General features: G+C 39.2%; 1 protein-coding gene across 5 annotated transcripts in view; it reads right to left on the bottom strand.

Moving 5' to 3' along the window:
• Positions 1-19,413, bottom strand: part of LOC135220584 (probable serine/threonine-protein kinase roco5) — a 185,153-nt gene that overhangs the window by 49,626 nt on the left and 116,114 nt on the right. For 4 of the 5 annotated variants that reach the window (XM_064257834.1, XM_064257832.1, XM_064257835.1 and 1 more), the window contains one exon: positions 1,726-1,884. In XM_064257834.1, coding sequence (XP_064113904.1) covers positions 1,726-1,884 — 159 coding nt within the window. Of the gene's footprint in view, positions 1-1,725; positions 1,885-15,112; positions 15,318-19,413 lie in introns of those variants that run through there. The other variant, XM_064257836.1, reaches the window with a different exon arrangement.

The following is a 19,413-nucleotide window of genomic DNA, read 5'->3' as shown; positions in this document are numbered from 1 at the left end:
CCAGAACATCCCATGAAGTCCGAAAGATACAAAATCAGAAACAATAATTCCCATAAGGAGTAATGTAAATACAATTAATGCATTCTAAGCACCCAAAAATATTAACAAAAATACATTTTATAGGGAACAAACAAAGTTTTACATACAGAAAACAATAAAAAATAAATACACATGCAGTCCCCAGTTATCGATGGCCTCAGTTAATGGCGATCCGGTTTCATGACGCTTGTCTAGCACCATAAAATTGGCAAGTTATGGCACCATAAGATGCCAATTTTCTGTTATTGGCGCCATAAGGTGCCAATAGTAGAGTTATGGTGCCATAACATACCTAACAGAGGCGCCATTAACCAGTTATCGGCAACATCAACCGAAACTTGGCGCCACAAATCTTAAAGTTTCAGTTAATGGCGGTTTTCGCTTATCAGCACCCCACAAATAACTACGGACTGCCTGTACATGAATAACGAAATGAATAAATGAACATCTAATATCATTCTTACCCTTATGAAAGCTCTTGTTTGCATATGGAAGATGGAGAGGAGGGGAGAATGAGGAGGAAAGTTTATTGTTTGGAAGGGGAATCCCCCTCCTGAAGGCCTTCAGGTATCAAGGACCTGTCTGGGGTTACTTCTCTTCATTTTTTACTTTCACTATCTGAGGTTACTTCCCCTCTTCGGTTTTTACAGGCACTAGGACCAGCTTGAGTCATTGAACCCCTGTCACACAACAAAACTGTCCAGAGACAATTTTGTTTCTGGTGTCTCTTTAAAATTTGCCTTAAGCATTGTCATTAAATAAAATGTTGGAGACATGGATTACAACATTTGTTGGGATTATAATTCTCCACAAACTTTTTAAACAGCTTTGAAAACATGTCCTTAATCACTGAAGTAGGTGCAGTATGTATGTCCACTTGCTTTCTGAATTTTTCAAACCAGCCTCTGCTGGCCCTAAATTCACTAACCACCATTAACCGAAACTCAACGATTTATGGCGCTTATGGCACTGATGACTGGTTATCAGCGCCATAAGCACCATTATGGCGCCAAAAGGCCTTATGGCACCGATAAATGGAACTCGGCCTGTTATGGTGCTTGACGAGCGCCATAAAACCGGATTGCCGATAACCGGGGACTGCCTGTATAGTTTAAATGTAAGTTATCGTTAAGCTAACAGAGGTTAAATTTGTTTATTTAGTGTGTAGCCCCTGGGTCTGGAACCCATTTGAGATACTGTAATTACCAAAAGGAGGAGCAGACTGAAAAAATTAAGGCACTGTTGTTCAAATTATGGTACTTTTTACATAAAAATAAACTGAAGTGCTCAGTGAAAGACTCATTTGAGAAAATTTAAGAAAATGTAAGAACATATAAGCTCATAAGATTGTCGCTAAAGTTACATATTGGATAATGGTAATTAGCAGCATAACCATAATCAAATGGGATCATAACCCTCAAGTTGAAACTAAATTTTTCTGAAATGTAAACTGATCTGGAGCTTATTTACATTACACTGAGTATGATAACTGTTAAATTGGTTATGTGAGAGGTCAGTTTTATCAATTTATTCATATGAAGACTATCCTATTTTGAGAGAGAGAGAGAGAGAGAGAGAGAGAGAGAGAGAGAGAGAGAGAGAGAGAGAGAGAGAGAGAGAGAGAGAGAGTATATAGAATACCTTTTATTCTAAAGATAATTTTTGTGTCACATGAAATAAACTCACCTGGATCGGGTACAACAGGAGGCTGAGTTGAAATTGTCATCACATCAACATTATCATTGCACATATCGCCGGTACAGCAGCAGAAAAAAGTATTATTCAATTTTTGACTAGTTGCGGTGCAAGAAGACTTTTGGCATGATATCTCTGGAGACCAACATCCTGCAAAGAGAAAACAAGTATACTGTATATATGTATGTCAGATTAATATATATAGACACATTATAAATGTATATATACAGGGAATCCCTGCCTATTGGCGGCCTCAGTGAATGACAATAATATAATGTACAGTAAGCAATGTTCATAATGCAATTTATTTTATTTGGGCCTAGTATCTAAAGGCTTGTGTGTGTGTGTGTGTGTGTGTGTGTGTGTGTGTGTGTGTGTGTGTGTGTATGTATGTGTATATATATATATATATATATATATATATATATATATATATATATATATATATATATATATACACACACACACACACACAGTCAGTCCCCGGGTTACGACGGGGGTTCCGTTCCCGTCAGGACGTTGTAAGCCGAAAATCGCCTAAACCCAAGTCCTATAATTATAATGGGAATAAATACCAACGGAGCTGTAAGTAAGGGTTACAGCACTGCTGTAAAGCAGATTAATAGAACCGTGATGCAAGCGCTTTAAGTCGGGAACGACTTAACCCGAACCTGATGTAACCCGGGGACTGCCTGTATACATATACACGTATATATAAAACATAAGAATGCAGTCCCAAATGGATATACACAAATAAATTATCCTAAAAACAATGCTAATTGCATTAATTAAAAAAAACTAAAAAGAAAAAAAGGATGCAATTTAAATACTACCCTGGTCTGCTTTCAAGCGACCCTACATATATCATCTCTCCTTAAATCTGAATTCTATGAAATCATAAAAAAACTGGTCTCATAGGAAACCCATGTTCTGCAAAATATGATGTATCTGTCCTTTTTATTTCAGTGAGTCTAACGATGACAAAAAGACAAAAGTATGCCAAATCAAGCTTTTCATATTCCTATAGTGTTATGGTCACCTTTTGTAAACTCTCGTGATATATATATATATATATATATATATATATATATATATATATATATATCATATATCTATATATATATAATATATAATATAAATAATATATATTTATATTTATTAAATATATATATATGAGATAAACTTTTGTGGTGCAAGAAGTGCTCAAAAAAGCACAGGATATGATTCATTAAAATGACATCAATCGGCGCAAGACTACGAGGCCTTCCTTTCTAGAAATAAGGGCCATCTTTAACCATATCAAGTCTTTGTAGTTTTGAAGCAAAATGTAGTAGCGGAATACTCCAATCAATTCCTCAGTCTTTAAAGACTTAGCGCGAAAAAAAAGCCGTAACACAGATGCAACTCAGTGTTTCTGATAACGAGAAAATAATGTCTTATTTTCAAGTGTGTTGAGCGCATGTCAATCTGGAATGACGTTCACAATATTATGAAACTGTTCTGCATTACTAACATCACACTAAAGAATGGAAAACATTATCTTAAGTATACGATTTTTTAAAATAAATACGAGGGAGATGATGAATATTGTTGGAAATACTCAAATACAAAACCTGAACTATAAAGGACCTCCAATCAAAGCACATGGAAAGGAAAGGCGCCTTGGAAAAAGGCTCTGCTGCTGCGAGCGAACATGGCCGAGCCAAATGTCGCAGATATGACAAGACCGTTAAGGGACATACCATTCAATCAGGCCCGAGTGCATTCACATTCCTCCGAAATCTCGAGGTCCAATCAACGCGAATGGTCAGGGTCATATATTAGGCCGTAACGTCGTCGCCATTGCTCAATCGTGAGGTATATTCCATTAATCAATCAAGAAGAGGAATGGTTCTCTGAGCGCGCTCAATTCCACAAGTACCTACTATTCAGAATCATAACATTCTGAGTTCTGCATTGTGAGTCATGACGTTATCGAAGGATGTATCTTTTCGTGCAGTCTTCAAAGGAAGCAGCGAAGAGGTGGGTTTTTTTTGCCGATACTTATCTTATCCCAGAAACCTTACCCAAATGACCTGACGACTCTGAGATAGTACATCATCCTCAGTCCGGATATTTTGCAGTGTTCAAACAAATCATAGCCAATGAATGATGATACACAGCGAGAAAAAAATCCATTGAAAATACAAATGAAAGAGTTCTAAGGAACTAGACGAAAAAAAATAAATCCGACGTCTCTGTCAGTATTCAAATAAAATCTAATTCAAGAGAACTGTACTGGATATCACTGCTCCCAAATATGTGAACCTTCAAAAAATTCATAAACAAGGACGTCCGGTACATGTCTCTTGAATGAGATTTCAGAAAGATTAAAATAACACAAATCAAATAAACTGAAATCGCTTACGATGGACAATAATCGTCTCTATCAAGATCAATAGGTAGGTACTGCTCCACAGACAAGAATCACGATATGATATTGAAACTCTGTCTAAAGGATTTTGTCGATTGATCAGTGAAGCTTCACGAGGAATATGAGGAGGCAGTTCAGGAGAACATCAGAAGGCAGCAGGCAGGATAATGGGAAATGGAAATGGCTCCGACATGCTCTTCCCACAACTCCTGGAAGGGAACACAGCAGTGCTCGCTGGCTGGACCCTCTGGAAGACCCACGCATTCTTGGATGAGAACTTAAGAAGAGAGGCTGCAGGTGAACGGAGATTCATAGAAGATATCGAGCAAGAAAGACATGAATGGCACGATTGTAGAGAGGCCATTTGCGTCACACGGCGCTGGAGGCGATGATGCTTATGATATCGTTTTGAAAAGGTTTTATAATGACAGCACGTAAGTACACGCACAAAACAGGAATGTGGGGACAGCATACCGCGAACAAGCACAGTAAAATAACTAAATCAAATCCTAAAAGAAACGGGGATAATAAGACGGCAATAAAACATTAAAATTATCTATTACACTAATAACCACCGATTTGAGGAGTTATTAAACTGTACTGCGCAGTTTGACACCATGGCCAACATCAGCAAATTGACAGGATGTTAACATTTCTAATTTCGTAAACCAAATCCTGAAATACCAAGAGAAAATTAAGTCTCTTTCACAGTTAATTAACGCTGATAAAATATAATTAGCTAAACTACCTTTAATCATTAACAACAGAACCCGAATAAATCTCTCAAAACTTTACGTCGACTTAACGATTTGGATTTCAATGACAAGACTAAGCGAATATGACAACACACACACACACACACACACACACAGAGAGAGAGAGAGAGAGAGAGAGAGAGAGAGAGAGAGAGAATGCACACAGCTAAAAAGGACGTCATCTCCTAACAACCAGTCCAACCAACCCATGACGGAGGAGAGATCACTCGACAGACCCCAAGCGCAAGACAATGATTATGGAGAGGAAGAGGAGGAGGATGAAACTCGGGCCAGGGCAGATAAGGAAGGGAACCAAGAATGCCACAAGAACGACCAGAGAAGCTGATGAAGGAGATAGCGGGCGAGTCAAAAGAAGAATGGCCCATGTGAAGGAGGTCCATCGTTAACCGAAGTCATATCGCGCTCTATTGTGTCTCTATTATTAATAAATGGAAGGTCAAGATGGCCATCAGCGCTCGCTTAATTGATTCTTCTCTTTGCTTTCGTCGTGCCGCCTCTCGAAATGGTTGCCTGGCCGACAGAAAAACTCTTTTCATGAATACTCACACGAAGTTCTTTACACGCGACGAATTTCCTTCGCACATCAAAGACATTGAGTCATTCACTCAATTTCCTTATGACGTATTCATTCAGTGAGGCCCAGTTCCTAAAAAATGGAGCCGTGAACTGAGTAAAAGAAATTTCGTTATTGTTTACACAGAGGACATCACATTCAACGCAAAAGAATATGTCGGACGCTCTCGATGACGGACTCGTCTAATGAGGAACCCAAACACCACTCCATGATCAATGGCTGAAAAAATTTCAACTCTCTGCTACGCGACGGCAAGAAAACAGCATATTCATCAATTCCCTCTCAAGAGCAGCAAAGGGTTAAAACACCAGGGAAAAGAACCAATGAAGTACTAAGTAAGTAGTTCTAGTGGTAATTGCGGTTTGGTGTTGTCAGAGAAATCAAGATTTCATGGGTCGACATCATCTAAAACTCTTTAGTCTGAAGAACATGTCTTTAATGTCATGTCCGAAGGTTTACAAGAACCTTTTGAAAGATTCCTTGATGGCTCAAAACTGTTTGGGCAGGGCAAGAGTAGGGCGTCGTTCCTTATCAAATTAGGTTTTGTTATGAATGCACTGCTAGCCAAAAACATGATAAAACGTCATTTTTTTAATTTTTATTTTCGAATATCAAATCCTCTTGAACTGTTTTTGTAATCAGTGAAAATATTAACATGTTTTTTCTTGAAACGTGGCACAATTTTGAGCTACGTTGCCAGTTTTCATAGAGGACTCTGGACCGAGTTAAGCTGCCCTCGGGTCATGTAGAAGCTAGGAGGGTCAAGTTAAGCTGCCCTCGGGTCATGTAGAGGCAAGGTTGGCTTTGGTAGAAGTCGACATGATTCATTAAGGTGTTGGTCATCATACAAACACCATAGAAGAACTATCCGTAGTAATCTGCATCCACAGACTAGACGAATAGTTCACAGTGCACAGTGCAATGAAGTACTTTTCTAAAGAAAAAGCCAAACTGGTCCTTTAATTGACGCCAGAAAAGCTTTACAACATACTCCTGAGGCAACGAAGTTATCGTTTGAGAGTAGGCATAAACAAGGATTATTATTGCTCCCAAGGGTAAGGATTAACAAGGAATAAACGCGGTCACTTCCAACCAAGAACATTTGGCAGCGTGGGAGGAAACGCCTAAAACGACTATGTTTGGAATCAGTATAACACTGTTCAGATAGTTAACCATTATTTTTCATTGTTTTATGATCCTGATCAAATTTTATCCAGGTTCCAAGTTGAAAATGTGTGTGTGTGTATGTGCTTCAATACCGCCCCCCCCCAAAAAAAAAAAATGTAATCAACAAAAGTTACGACAGCGACCCAAAAAGGTACAGTCTCTCCGAAAGTTTCATTCGTATCTCTCCAAGGCCTTGTATCTCTCAAAACCTAAGGACTCGTCGTCAATCGCGACGGCCACATTTCGGTACAGTTTTCGTAACCAGCGAAGCCAACTGCCAAACAAATAAAAACAATGTTTTGATGCTCATTCAAATTAAGCTTGAAATACGGAGCCAAAAATAAAGCCAATCCAGGGAGTTATCTTATATGAAACACTGGAGAACGTGGCTCCACCACGATACAATTTCACTGCTAATTTTGAAGCACCGCGTCTTTTCAACTGCCGAAGATCTCATAAATCACAGTTCAGGGATATATATAGATAAGATATATAGATATATATCTATATATATATATATATATATATATATATATATATATATCCCAAGGCAAGTGTTCAAAAGGACAAAAGGACACTTATGGTGTATTATAGCGACGTTGCGGAAAATATGATCTCTTCTGATGGTTGGGTACTAACAACAGAGAAAAGGGCATTGAAAAATCTGAAATTTCTAGTCGCGACTTGCCTCCGTGCGAAGGTTAGATTTTGAATCATTCTAGGCAGGTCAGGTTCAGGAGGACTTTAAAAAAAATTATAATAATAATAAATAAATAAAAACAAAATGAAAATGTTGCTCAAGTCCTACTAGACAGGCCTGTAGGCTAATTTCTTAAATATTTTGAATTTCTTGTTAACAAATATACTGAATGATGTTTCTGTTATCAGTCATCATTTTGTTGTATGTATTCTTGTGGACTTAATAAGGATGATGTAGGCAAATGGAACATAAGATGCAGTAGACATGTTAATTGTACATATATAATCCTCTATGTACTTTATTATAAAAAATTGCTGATTTACATAGGCACCATATTATTTGTCACACACACACACACACACACACACACACACACACACACACACACATATATATATATATATATATTATATATATATATATATATATATATATATATTTATTCTAAAACTCCAAACATGTGACAATTTCCTCATTGGTCAGCTGTTACGCATTAAGGAAAATGACAGCAATTTTTTATTCATTAACGTACATGACAGAGGTGTATAAGTTGCTGAATATCTCAGTCCCCTTTTACCTCTACGAACAGCTTTCGTATTCGAGTACAGCCCCTCAAAAATAAAAATAAAAAATCATGGGATTCGGCTTCCATTAAACCTTTGCTCAACATAGGGCAACTCGAACACCACGCAGCAGATGAGGGCGAACTCTGTTGAGCGTTGACACAACCAAGCTTAGAGGAGACAACTTCAATTTCGTTGTTAGCGGCCGCTGTTCCTCATCCCTCTACAACTTGGAAAATTATGGATAAGTAAAAGCAAAGTATATAGAATGGGCCCATTATTCCATATACTTTGAGTAAACGAAAAACCGCTTGCAGGAAACCGCATCAAGTCGTTTGGTGCTTATCGGTTTCTCTAATGATAGAATAATATGAAGAGGAGTTGATTTTTGAAGCGAAAACTGGTGAATATTTCGAGTCAATAAAGAAATACACGAGCTTTACTCTGCTGAACATCACGAAATTATGAATCAAGGATCCGGAACAATTTTAAAAATCCAGTATGCGGAAGAAAAAAATTCAATGTTGCAATGTTGAATGCTGTTTATCATTTATTAAATGGTGTGAAACAAGGTCTGGGGCATCGTACCCATGGCTTTTCAAATCCACAAAGTAGGACTAACGCTATGGTCACTTTAACTCTGAAAACTAAGCTTGTAATTTGAATGACCTAACAAATGCTTCAAAACTGGAAAGATCTGGAAGCCTATGGCGTTCACACACGTTGAATCGAAATCCAATGTCTGAATAGAGTTGTCGTTCGATATTGCGATAATCTGACAGCAAAGATTTACACGTTTCCCAGAGAGAGAGAGAGAGAGAGAGAGAGAGAGAGAGAGAGAGAGAGAGATACAAATTCCTTTCCCAAATCCTTTAGCCGGGGAAAGAAGACAACATCGTGGGGTTCCTCCCTCGCTGATGATCAATGCGGCGACTGGACTGCACTAATGAAGGGTCATGACCGTTATTTGCCCTGAGGTCATCTTGGCCTGGCTTTAAGCTTCAAGGATTTCGCTGACTAAGTAGACCGGCTGAAACCGCGGCTGAATTTCCACTAAAACGAATTATTCTCATGTATATCGCCAAAGGCATTTCAAATGACAAATTCGCACTTCACAAACAGACGTTAATATATTTCGACGTAGTAACAACACTGGTTATACCTGATACGGTAGCAAGTCACAATTTGTTATTATATACCTCTGACCTTTCGTAAAAATGTTCTGCCATTTCAACACTTCAGGCTTCAAAATAATCTGCAAGGTTTTTACATTAGAGCAGACTGCAACCGGAATGGCGCAAGCCACTCCACAAGTATTAAAACACCAAGCACTACTGAAGTTCAAGCTGGCGTCCCATCTCACAGCATCACAACGCGGCCGTATTCTTTCCTTCATCTTGTTAAAATAAAATAAAAAAGTTCCACCGAGCGTAAGTTACGAATATCAGTCTGTCAAACATGTTAAATAAATCACGTGGGCGGTGTTGGGGCGAACTGGGGCCGAGTGATGCTTCGCCGGTTTACTCCAGCTAGAAAACGTCGTCTTTTACTCGAAGAACAATACTGAGCGTCAGGCGATGGCGGCCGTGGGAGCATTTAAATGCGAGCGTGAAATGTTGTTGATCGCTGACGCCAGTAAAAATGAGCGTCCAATACGCGTGACAAACGGTTTGGTGACGACTTACACGTCTGTCAATAGGTTCACCAAGGTTGTACGTAGGTGGAGCCTTTAATGAATTCATTCATAAATGTGTTAGGCATTCTACTTTAATCTCTATTAGCTGGTAAAAGGTCATGTCAGTGTTCCATTCTATTCCGAAAATAATTTCGTTACAAGTGTCATTTCAGCCACATGAGGCTTGTAACGGTAATAAGTTTACAGAACAACTAGAATACTTTGTTAATAGTGTTGAAAACAGTCATATGCAAAGCACCTATAATTCTTTCAAGTTATGTCGAGTTACAACGAATCGTAACAGAGAGACGAGCTAGACTGGTTTCAAGTTATTGTTTCAGCGAAAAATATAACATCAACTGCCCAACTTCGACGGTTGGTCAATGCCTTCGCTTCCACCAATCCTGGAGAATATTCCTAAAGAAGCTTGAGTAAAGATTAGATTTAATATATTAGAGGCAAAAAGCCAATATATCAAATAAAACAAACCCAACCCGGAGAAACAGCAAAGTTCTTTTGCTGATTAACCACGCACTCGGCTATAGAACTTGGTTGAGTCCTAATAAACCGATAGCTTTTGTTAAAATGAAGACATCTTTGATAAAGCAACAATGATCCAACCGAGCAGTCAAAGGAAGTTGGGCCACAACTTGGCTCACTCGTTTTCAAGGATTTCTCTATGTAGACAGACATCAGATGTACCATACGTTCTAATATAATATATGATATATATATATATATATATATATAATATATCATATGGATATATATATATATATATATAACTTATGGGTTGCAATACCTTGGAACACCATGGTAGATGAGAAAGAGAGAAAAAATCGATTAGTACCAAGACCCGCAAATAGAAATAAGAAGGTTATGAGATATGCCAGTGGAAATTGCACACTAGGAACGATCCCAAGATCCTTGAAAAGCAACCTGGAAAAGCTAGATGCCGAAGTGGCTCCAGGACTCGTGCAGAAGTGTGCTATTATAGTAACAGCGTACATCGTGAGAAAAGTGATGGACTGCTAGGGATGCAGGCTACAACCCAGAACTCCACACCATGAAAACCACCCAGTCGAATAGGACGACTGTGATAGACAAAAAAGGATAATAATAATAATAATAATAATAATAATAATAATAATAATAATAATATATGCAGAGACTCAAGGCGATACTCAAGTCAAAATCAACGCCGGAAATATGATAAAGTCCAAAAAACACATGGGCAGTGCCAGTAATCAGATACAGCGCAGGAATAGTGGAATGGACGAAGGCAGAACTCCGCAGCATAGATCAGAAAACCAGGAAACATATGACAATACACAAAGCACTACACCCAAGAGCAAATAGAGGACTGCGTCAACACCGAGAACAGAGCACTGGGGCAATATCTGAAAACCAGTGAAGACGAGTGGCTAAAGAGTGCATGGGAAGAAGGACTAATAAAAGTAGACGAAGACCCAGAAATATACAGAGACAGGAGAATGACAGACAGAACAGAGGACTGGCACAACAAACCAATGCACGGACAATACATGAGACAGACTAAAGAACTAGCCAGCGATGACACATGGCAATGGCTACAGAGGGGAGAGCTAAAGAAGGAAACTGAAGGAATGATAACAGCGGCACAAGATCAGGCCTTAAGAACCAGATATGTTCAAAGAACGATAGATGGAAATAACATCTCTCCCATATGTAGGAAGTGCAATACGAAAAATGAAACCATAAACCACTTAGCAAGCGAATGCTCGGCACTTGCACAGAACCAGTACAAAAAGAGGCATGATTCAGTGGCAAAAGCCCTCCACTGGAGCCTGTGCAAGAAACATCAGCTACCTTGCAGTAATAAGTGGTACGAGCACCAACCTGAGGGAGTGATAGAAAACGATCAGGCAAAGATCCTCTGGGACTATGGTATCAGGACGGATAGGGTGATACGTGCAAACAGACCAGACGTGACGTTGATTGACAAAGTCAAGAAGAAAGTATCACTCATTGATGTCGCAATACCATGGGACACCAGAGTTGAAGAGAAAGAGAGGGAAAAAATGGATAAGTATCAAGATCTGAAAATAGAAATAAGAAGGATATGGGATATGCCAGTGGAAATCGTACCCATAATCATAGGAGCACTAGGCACGATCCCAAGATCCCTGAAAAGGAATCTAGAAAAACTAGAGGCTGAAGTAGCTCCGGCCTCATGCAGAAGAGTGTGATCCTAGAAACGGCACACATAGTGAGAAAAGTGATGGACTCCTAAGGAGGCAGATGCAACCCGGAACCCCACACTATAAATACCACCCAGTCGAATTGGAGGACTGTGATAGAGCAAAAAAATAATAATAATAATAATAATAATAATACTGTTAAAAAAAATGGCAGAATAGAGCGAATTGATTTTATATAGTTTCTTCTATTTTTCTTACAATTCGCTTCTCAGGCTCAGCGATGTTTCCGATTAACTGGCCAATGTTCATAAAAATGAATATTGGCCAGTTTCTCAGAAACATCGCTGAGCCTGAGAAGCGAATTGTAAGGAAAATAAAAAAACCAATATATAAAATCAACTCGTTTAATTCTGCCATTCTTTTTAACAGCATTCGCATAAAAGAGGGTCATCTACCAAAAAAAATAAAACAAAAACAATAATAATAATTACGATAATAATATTAATAATAATACTCACAGCATAATGAGACTTGAAATGGAGAAAAAAATCCACAGTTATGTAAATATATTTTAAGTTTTTTGCGGGAAACAGTATCCCGGAACTTTCTGTACATATTATCTTTAAATAAATGTACATATATATACATAACTGTGGATTTTTCTCTCCAATAATAATAATAATAATGATAATAATAATAATAATAATAATAATAATAATAATAATAATAATAATAATAATAATTCCTTGTGGTTAATACACTGCGACAGTGAGATATTTCTTATTTCCATGAAAAGACGTCTCAAGATAAGGTCATCGCCACAACTAGTTTGTTGTTTGGCAAAATATAGAAGCTCAGTAGAACTCAAGTTCTCCGTTAAACGAGGGAGAGAAAAAAAATTTATAATTTGTCCTCTGTATTAATTTCCATCATCTTCAATAACGAAAACTATGACATCAATGACATATACAAAATCTTATCAAATTATCCAAATTGTAACTGTATTTTACGTGTGCGGTTTGATGACATTTTACACGCCAAGTGTTTGCCGGAATTCCTGCCAGCGATATGACCACTTACTCTTCACCACGAAGGAAGCGGATCTGATGACGAGGTTTAAGCATGTGACGAAATGTTTGTTTGTTTGTATGGTGTTTTTACGCTGCATGGACCCAGTGGTTATTCAGCAACGGGACCAACGGCTTTACGTGACTTCCGAACAACGTCAAGAGTGAACTTCTATCACCAGAAATACACATCTCTGACCTCTCAGTGGAATGCCCGAGAATCGAACTCGCGGCCACCAAGGTGGCAGGCCAAGACCAAACCGACCACACTACTGAGGCGCAATGCATATGACGAATGGTCTCAGAACAGCCATCTAGCGATATCTAGGAAGTAAAACGACCCGTTCCGTGCTAAGACGCATCCAAGGACTCGACCTGGGTGCTGGACTAGACTGATCATTTTGAGGGACTCATTCAATACATTCCTCACTCAAAGGCAGACCGGACGGGAAACCTCCATGGAAGTATTTCCATGGTCCAGGTCTGAAGAGGAAAAGAAAAACTGCAATGGAGGATTGAGCATGACCTAACCAGAAAACAAGTTTCTGGCAGAATGTTCATATTTTCACATCAATTTTTTTGTTTTGTTTTCCAAACTGTTATATTATATACCCATTTCCTTAATTCAACAATTCAACCACCATATGAGTATATTGATGCAAAGATTAGTGTACAATTAACTTCAGCAAATATCTATAACCTTTACAAAGTTGTTTAGAAACGAACTCATCGAAATTAACATATGTACACCAGACAATTTCTTAAATTTGATTAACATCATCCTACCACAATGGAGAGTTGCTTGACACTTCAGGACTACGAACACCGATTTTTTCCGTACGATTTTCTATGGCAAAAACCAAGGTTCTGAATCTGTTCATTCGTCCAAAAACCACATTCTACACTCTTCCGGGATAGTTTTATTTCAATGTCAAATGCCTAGTTGTTTCCTGTATTCGTCATCCACATACAGTATAATGTAGCATGTAAATTATTAACCTAAGGACATTCTACCCGAAAGAAACTCAAAAGTTTATTTTAAAAATCCTCAGACTGATATATAGGAATGTGAAACTCTCGAGCTGCACAGCTTTCAGCATCGAATCAAATAATACCTACATTCTTGTGCAGTACTTTTTTTTTTATTTCTTATTCTTTTTCTCCACCCTTAATTTCGAAGGCTGACTCAAGGCATAACACACAACCCAGCATTTCATACACGTTCTTATCATCGCTGGTAGTCTTCACTTTTGAAGACCTTAATGATGCTTAACTTTAGATAAAAACACTGAGGAAATGTCCCTGTTCTCCACACTTATCTAAAATGAAGTCTAGATTCTCTGGAACTTGAGACGTTGTTGTGATACTGTGGATTATGAGAGCATGATGATACCCAGCGCAAAACACCGCGAGGAAAGTGATGTTTTCCTAAAGGTCTTCGACAAATTGTAGCATTGAAATTTATATTCTGCCAGGGAAACTGGTCATCTTATATATACAAGTTGTCAACACCAGAAAACTTTGGTGAGACTTACATATACAGTGCCACCCACTGGCAAATTGATAAGACGTTCGGTGGCCAAGCCTTGCTTATAGTGAGAAGAGCCATAATGTTTCAGTTTCTGAAGAATGAATACTTAAAGGTCTACATTTTCAGTTTCGCTAACTGACAAATATAAATAATTGAAGACCATTCCCTTTGTTTCGGTTCAAACTTGACCCCGAAAGGCAGATGTAACTACTGTAAAACCATATATTTCCTTAGTCCACCAGATGCATTCAGTTCTGCGACAGTTTGCTGCCGGAAACTAGTTCGAACGTCGCTGCAAACGGTGATATCGTATTTTCATTCAGCAAACAACCTCTACAGCCATCAATGCAAAAAGGGGGACAGAGGAGAGAAGATACAATAATTGGGGAACAAGGAATCTCTACAGGAATCCCGCAGCTCGGAAGTAAACAACGTTAGATAATCACGATTAGTACCGACCAATTTCGGGACTGATTTCCACGCATACGCAATGGCGGAGGTTGCCCAGTCAATGAATTTGAAACAGCCGATTTAATTCACGTTCACGCTGCAAAATGGAATGATAGATTCATTTTATGATGACTTACGACAAGCCGAGTTTCAAGGTCAACCAAAATGAGTTCTGGTTTGGCCATGATGTCCGTGCACTTCCCTACATAACAATGAGAAGTAATTCCATTTCGGATCTAAAAAATAATTGATTCCCGACTCATGGCCATCTGTTACACCTACGGAAGAACACAAAAGCACACGCAATGAAGAAACACAATCCGCGCTCTGTACGAAGCAGGCGAAATTCAGTTCTGCGAGTTGCAACCAGTTTCACAACAACACTGCAAATGATTCGCTCATGACTGCGACAGGTAAAAGCTACTATTGAAAAATGAATTGAATCGAGTAAGTTCTTGTAAAGTGGCATCATCCTCAAATGGCAAGCACGCAAACACACACACGCACACAGACACCCAGACAGAGAGAGAGAGAGAGAGAGAGAGAGAGAGAGAGAGAGAGAGAGAGAGCCCAGTGGTGGTGGCGAGAAGGCAAAAGCAGGCAGCAGCGCAACAGCAGTGTCGGCCCAGGAATCGGTTATGAACCAGTGAGCCGCTCTACCTACAAGGCCCAGACACCCCATCCCCTCCCCCCTACCTCTCCCAACCAACATATCTTGCATGCAGGATCCATCCCCCTTCCCTTCCCACACACATCCCACATCCTCTCCCTCGTCTCTTGACAACATTCCCCCCACCCACCCACCCCCCCCATAGCCAACCCCTTTCCCGACCATCGCCACTGGCGGCGTCCAGAAGACGTATGTGGATGACGTAGCTATCGGTTAAGTTGTCATCCATCTCTCTCTCTCTCTCTCTCTCTCTCTCTCTCTCTCTCTCTCTCTCTCTCCCCGCCTGCTGCCAAATCCACAAGCTGTTATGCAATCAAGGCCACCACTAAATCGATACCGCCAAGCAATTGCATAATTCGGCAGTGGTGCAGAAGGAGAAATTTGCACAAAAAGAATTGATCTAACTTGCATAGATGTGACCTCCACCGGAAAGTCTAACAATATTCCCCATCAGCAAATTTCAAACTTATAGCAAACTGGGACAAACACAATTAGAATTTCAGTAAATAACAATAACGCCTGTCTTCTCTCAACGAAGAAGCCCTGGCTGGCACACTTAAATCAGATTTGGACGAAATATGCAGCAGACAGCTCTTACTCCCTATGTGTATAAATACACCACAATACACTGCAGCATACTAAGGTAAGAAGCTCAAACTTTAATCATACAACCTAGTCTCAGACAAGAGCAATTTATACACACACACACACACACACACACACACACACATATATATATATATATATATATATATATATATATATATATACACACACACACTATATATATATATGTATATATATATATATATGTATGTATGTGTGTGTGTATGTGTGTGTGTATCCTTTTCCTATTTACACCTTGGATGACCGACGGCAACAAAGGCCCTGCAAACGTGATTACGCATACACACACACACACACACACACACACACACACACACACACACACACACACGTGTGTAAATAAATTCTTCTCAAGTATAAAAGGACCATTAAAACACTCTGGTTTAAAGCTAAGGACTATATTTCGGTAGATTCACTTCCAAACTTGTCGAGCAATTTTCTAAATTTCTGCAAGTTGCAACAATGATCACAGCACTACAGCTACGCCGTACACTTTTCACGGCAGAAACGGAAAGTTACTATATTTGCACAACCGACTTGTGGAATCCTGCCTTGTCATTTGAATCTTTTCATGATTTCAGGTTTCACGCCGTTTACTGACTTTCACTTCATCAGCCAGCCACACACTCACTAGCTTTCTTTCCGTTAAGAGGCGACACTGTTTACAGCTAAATAGACACACTTAACCAAGCAACATACAATAAATTTCCAAAAATTCCCGTCTTAATAAAAACAACAGAACAAAACCAAAGTAGAGAGAGAGAGAGAGAGAGAGAGAGAGGTTACCTGAAGATAGACAGGCTTCACACTTTAATAGGGATGGGAGGGGGACTTCACCCGGGAGAAGATCTCTCCCATGTGTGGACTTGGATATCACTGATTTCAGTTATTGAAAACTAAGAGGTTGGATATCTGACTTCAAGGTGACAGATCGCGTCAGATCTGCGCCCTCTGTTAGTTCCTGAAGTGGCGAGTGACACTGCACTCTGACTGATCAAAGTTACTGGAGAAAACCCAGTTTGAGTGAATAAATATAAAGACAGGAACTTTCGACCACAAAGATCCTCTTCAGGTGCATAGTTGAAGAGGACCTTCGTGAAGGTCGAAAGCTCCTGTTTGTATACTTATTCACTGCAACTTCATTTTCTAAAGTAGATTCTTTCTATTACTGGATACCCAATAGCATGAGCTTATGCTTTGCACGGCCTGACACATGAAGTTAGAGATGCAGTGAAGTTAGAGATGCAGTGAAGTTAGAGATACAGTGAGGTAGACAACTCTACAAGTTGAATGCCGTGAGAGCAAAGTGGCGATTCATAGCAATCTCTGCCGGGTATAAAGTAGGTTAAGACAGAGAGCACCTGTCATCAGTTCTAGAACTGAGGTTGCAATTTGTGCGTTGGAAGACTTGAAACTAAGCCCGCTCCGATTTTGCAAATGCGTCTAATTTTAGTGTTCATGACTACGTTGGATGCTGGTGCTATGTGGCCGGTACGTAAGTCATGACTCCCAAAACTTGCACTTGGTTCTTCATTGTAATGGAATCAATAATCGAGATTTCTCGATTTCCTACCAAAGTGCGCGTGAGTTTCAACTTGTCCCCATTCAAGGCTGTTTTGTAATAAGAACAGGAAGAACATTTCCCTGTGGGACTTTTGTATGATGTGGATCTTGCTTCTTTGACTGGTCCTTGAATTGTTCAGTCTGAGAGGAAGAAACTGTAGCCGGGTTATTACAGGTTAACCTACGTGCTTTGGGATTATTATTATTATTATTATTATTATTATTATTATTATTATTACAACCTAAGCTGTATCTACAGTTTGAAGAGGAGACTGCTATAAGCGGGAAGTCCGCAATGGGCAGAGTAGCACAGTGCAGAAATGTAAATTGGGAAGGAAAGTCAAAATAGAACAATGACAGGTAAATAACAAAGAAAAAAAGATAAGTAATAACTGTGTACTACTCTGATTGGTTTGTTTGTTTGTATGGTGTTTTTACGTTGCGTGGAACCAGTGGTTATTCAGCAACGGGACCAACGGCTTTACGTGACTTCCGAACCACGTCGAGAGTGAACTTCTATCACCAGAAATACATATCTCTCACTCCTCAATGGAATGGCCGAGAATCGAACCCGCGACCACCGAGGTGGGACGCAAACACCATACCAACCACCCTACCGAGGCGCTTACTCGGATTGGCATTCACAAATTGACTTGATAAAGGATCCACTTCTGTTTAGAGGGCTAATCCCACTCTTCACTGTTTTACCTTTGCATGCATAATAGAACAACTACTTCGATTATTTCTTACATTCTCCACTGCCTTGTTCTCCAGGCTCAGTTTTCGGATTTGAAAGAATCTATGAGTTACTGTTCCTAGGGATATGTACTTGGACTTGCTTAGCGATCCCTCTATCTACGGCATCATTTATAACACTTCTTGCACCTTTGACGTAACAAACAGGAGAATTTCAGTCCAATTTATTCTTACCAACGCATTCCAATCGACAGAAAATAAGAAATGCTTGCTAAGGGTTCACGTGAGATGCCGCTTGGCAGTTTACACAGACTATTTAGGAGTGGTGTTTGAATAAGAAAGAATTGGGTGGGTCTTGTTGGGTTGGGAAGAAACGATGGGGAGGTGCGACCGACTACAGCACTGAGGGAGGGGGAGCAAATGCCGGAAAATTGCCGGTGGAGGCAGGAAGAAAGAAGCCAAGATGAAGGCTGTGAGGACTGAGGGGAAAGGAGAGGGAACTGAGGGGACTTTGGGGAAGGAGGAGAAAGAAAGAAAGAAAGAGTGCGTTAGGGAGAGAGAAGAGAACATTGTACAATTTTCCAGTGTTTATGATAAATGTCATGGCATTTCGCGATACTGCTAGTCTGAATTTTCGAAGTAAAATAATGTATTGTGTAGGTGGTATTTATCACTACCTTTTCCCCTCCGGCCACCTGTGAGGAGCCGCGATGTCAAACCTCATACATTTTAGGGGTAAAGTATTGGTATACAATTAGTCCTCTTCCCCGGCCTTCGTTCTGTTGAATCATACCACCAAACTTACCACTTTAAGAAACCAACACATATTATATATATATATATATTATATATATATATATATATATATGATATATATATATATATATATATATATATATATATATATATATATATATCGTATATATATATATATATATATATATATATATATATATATATATAGAGAGAGAGAGGAGGAAGAGGGAGGGAGACGATGGCGCGAGAGAGAGAGAGAGAGAGTAATTAG

This window comes from Macrobrachium nipponense, chromosome 2 (genome assembly GCF_015104395.2).
Source record: "Macrobrachium nipponense isolate FS-2020 chromosome 2, ASM1510439v2, whole genome shotgun sequence".
Classification (NCBI taxonomy): domain Eukaryota; kingdom Metazoa; phylum Arthropoda; class Malacostraca; order Decapoda; family Palaemonidae; genus Macrobrachium; species Macrobrachium nipponense.
This window is presented reverse-complemented; position numbering and strand designations above follow the sequence as displayed.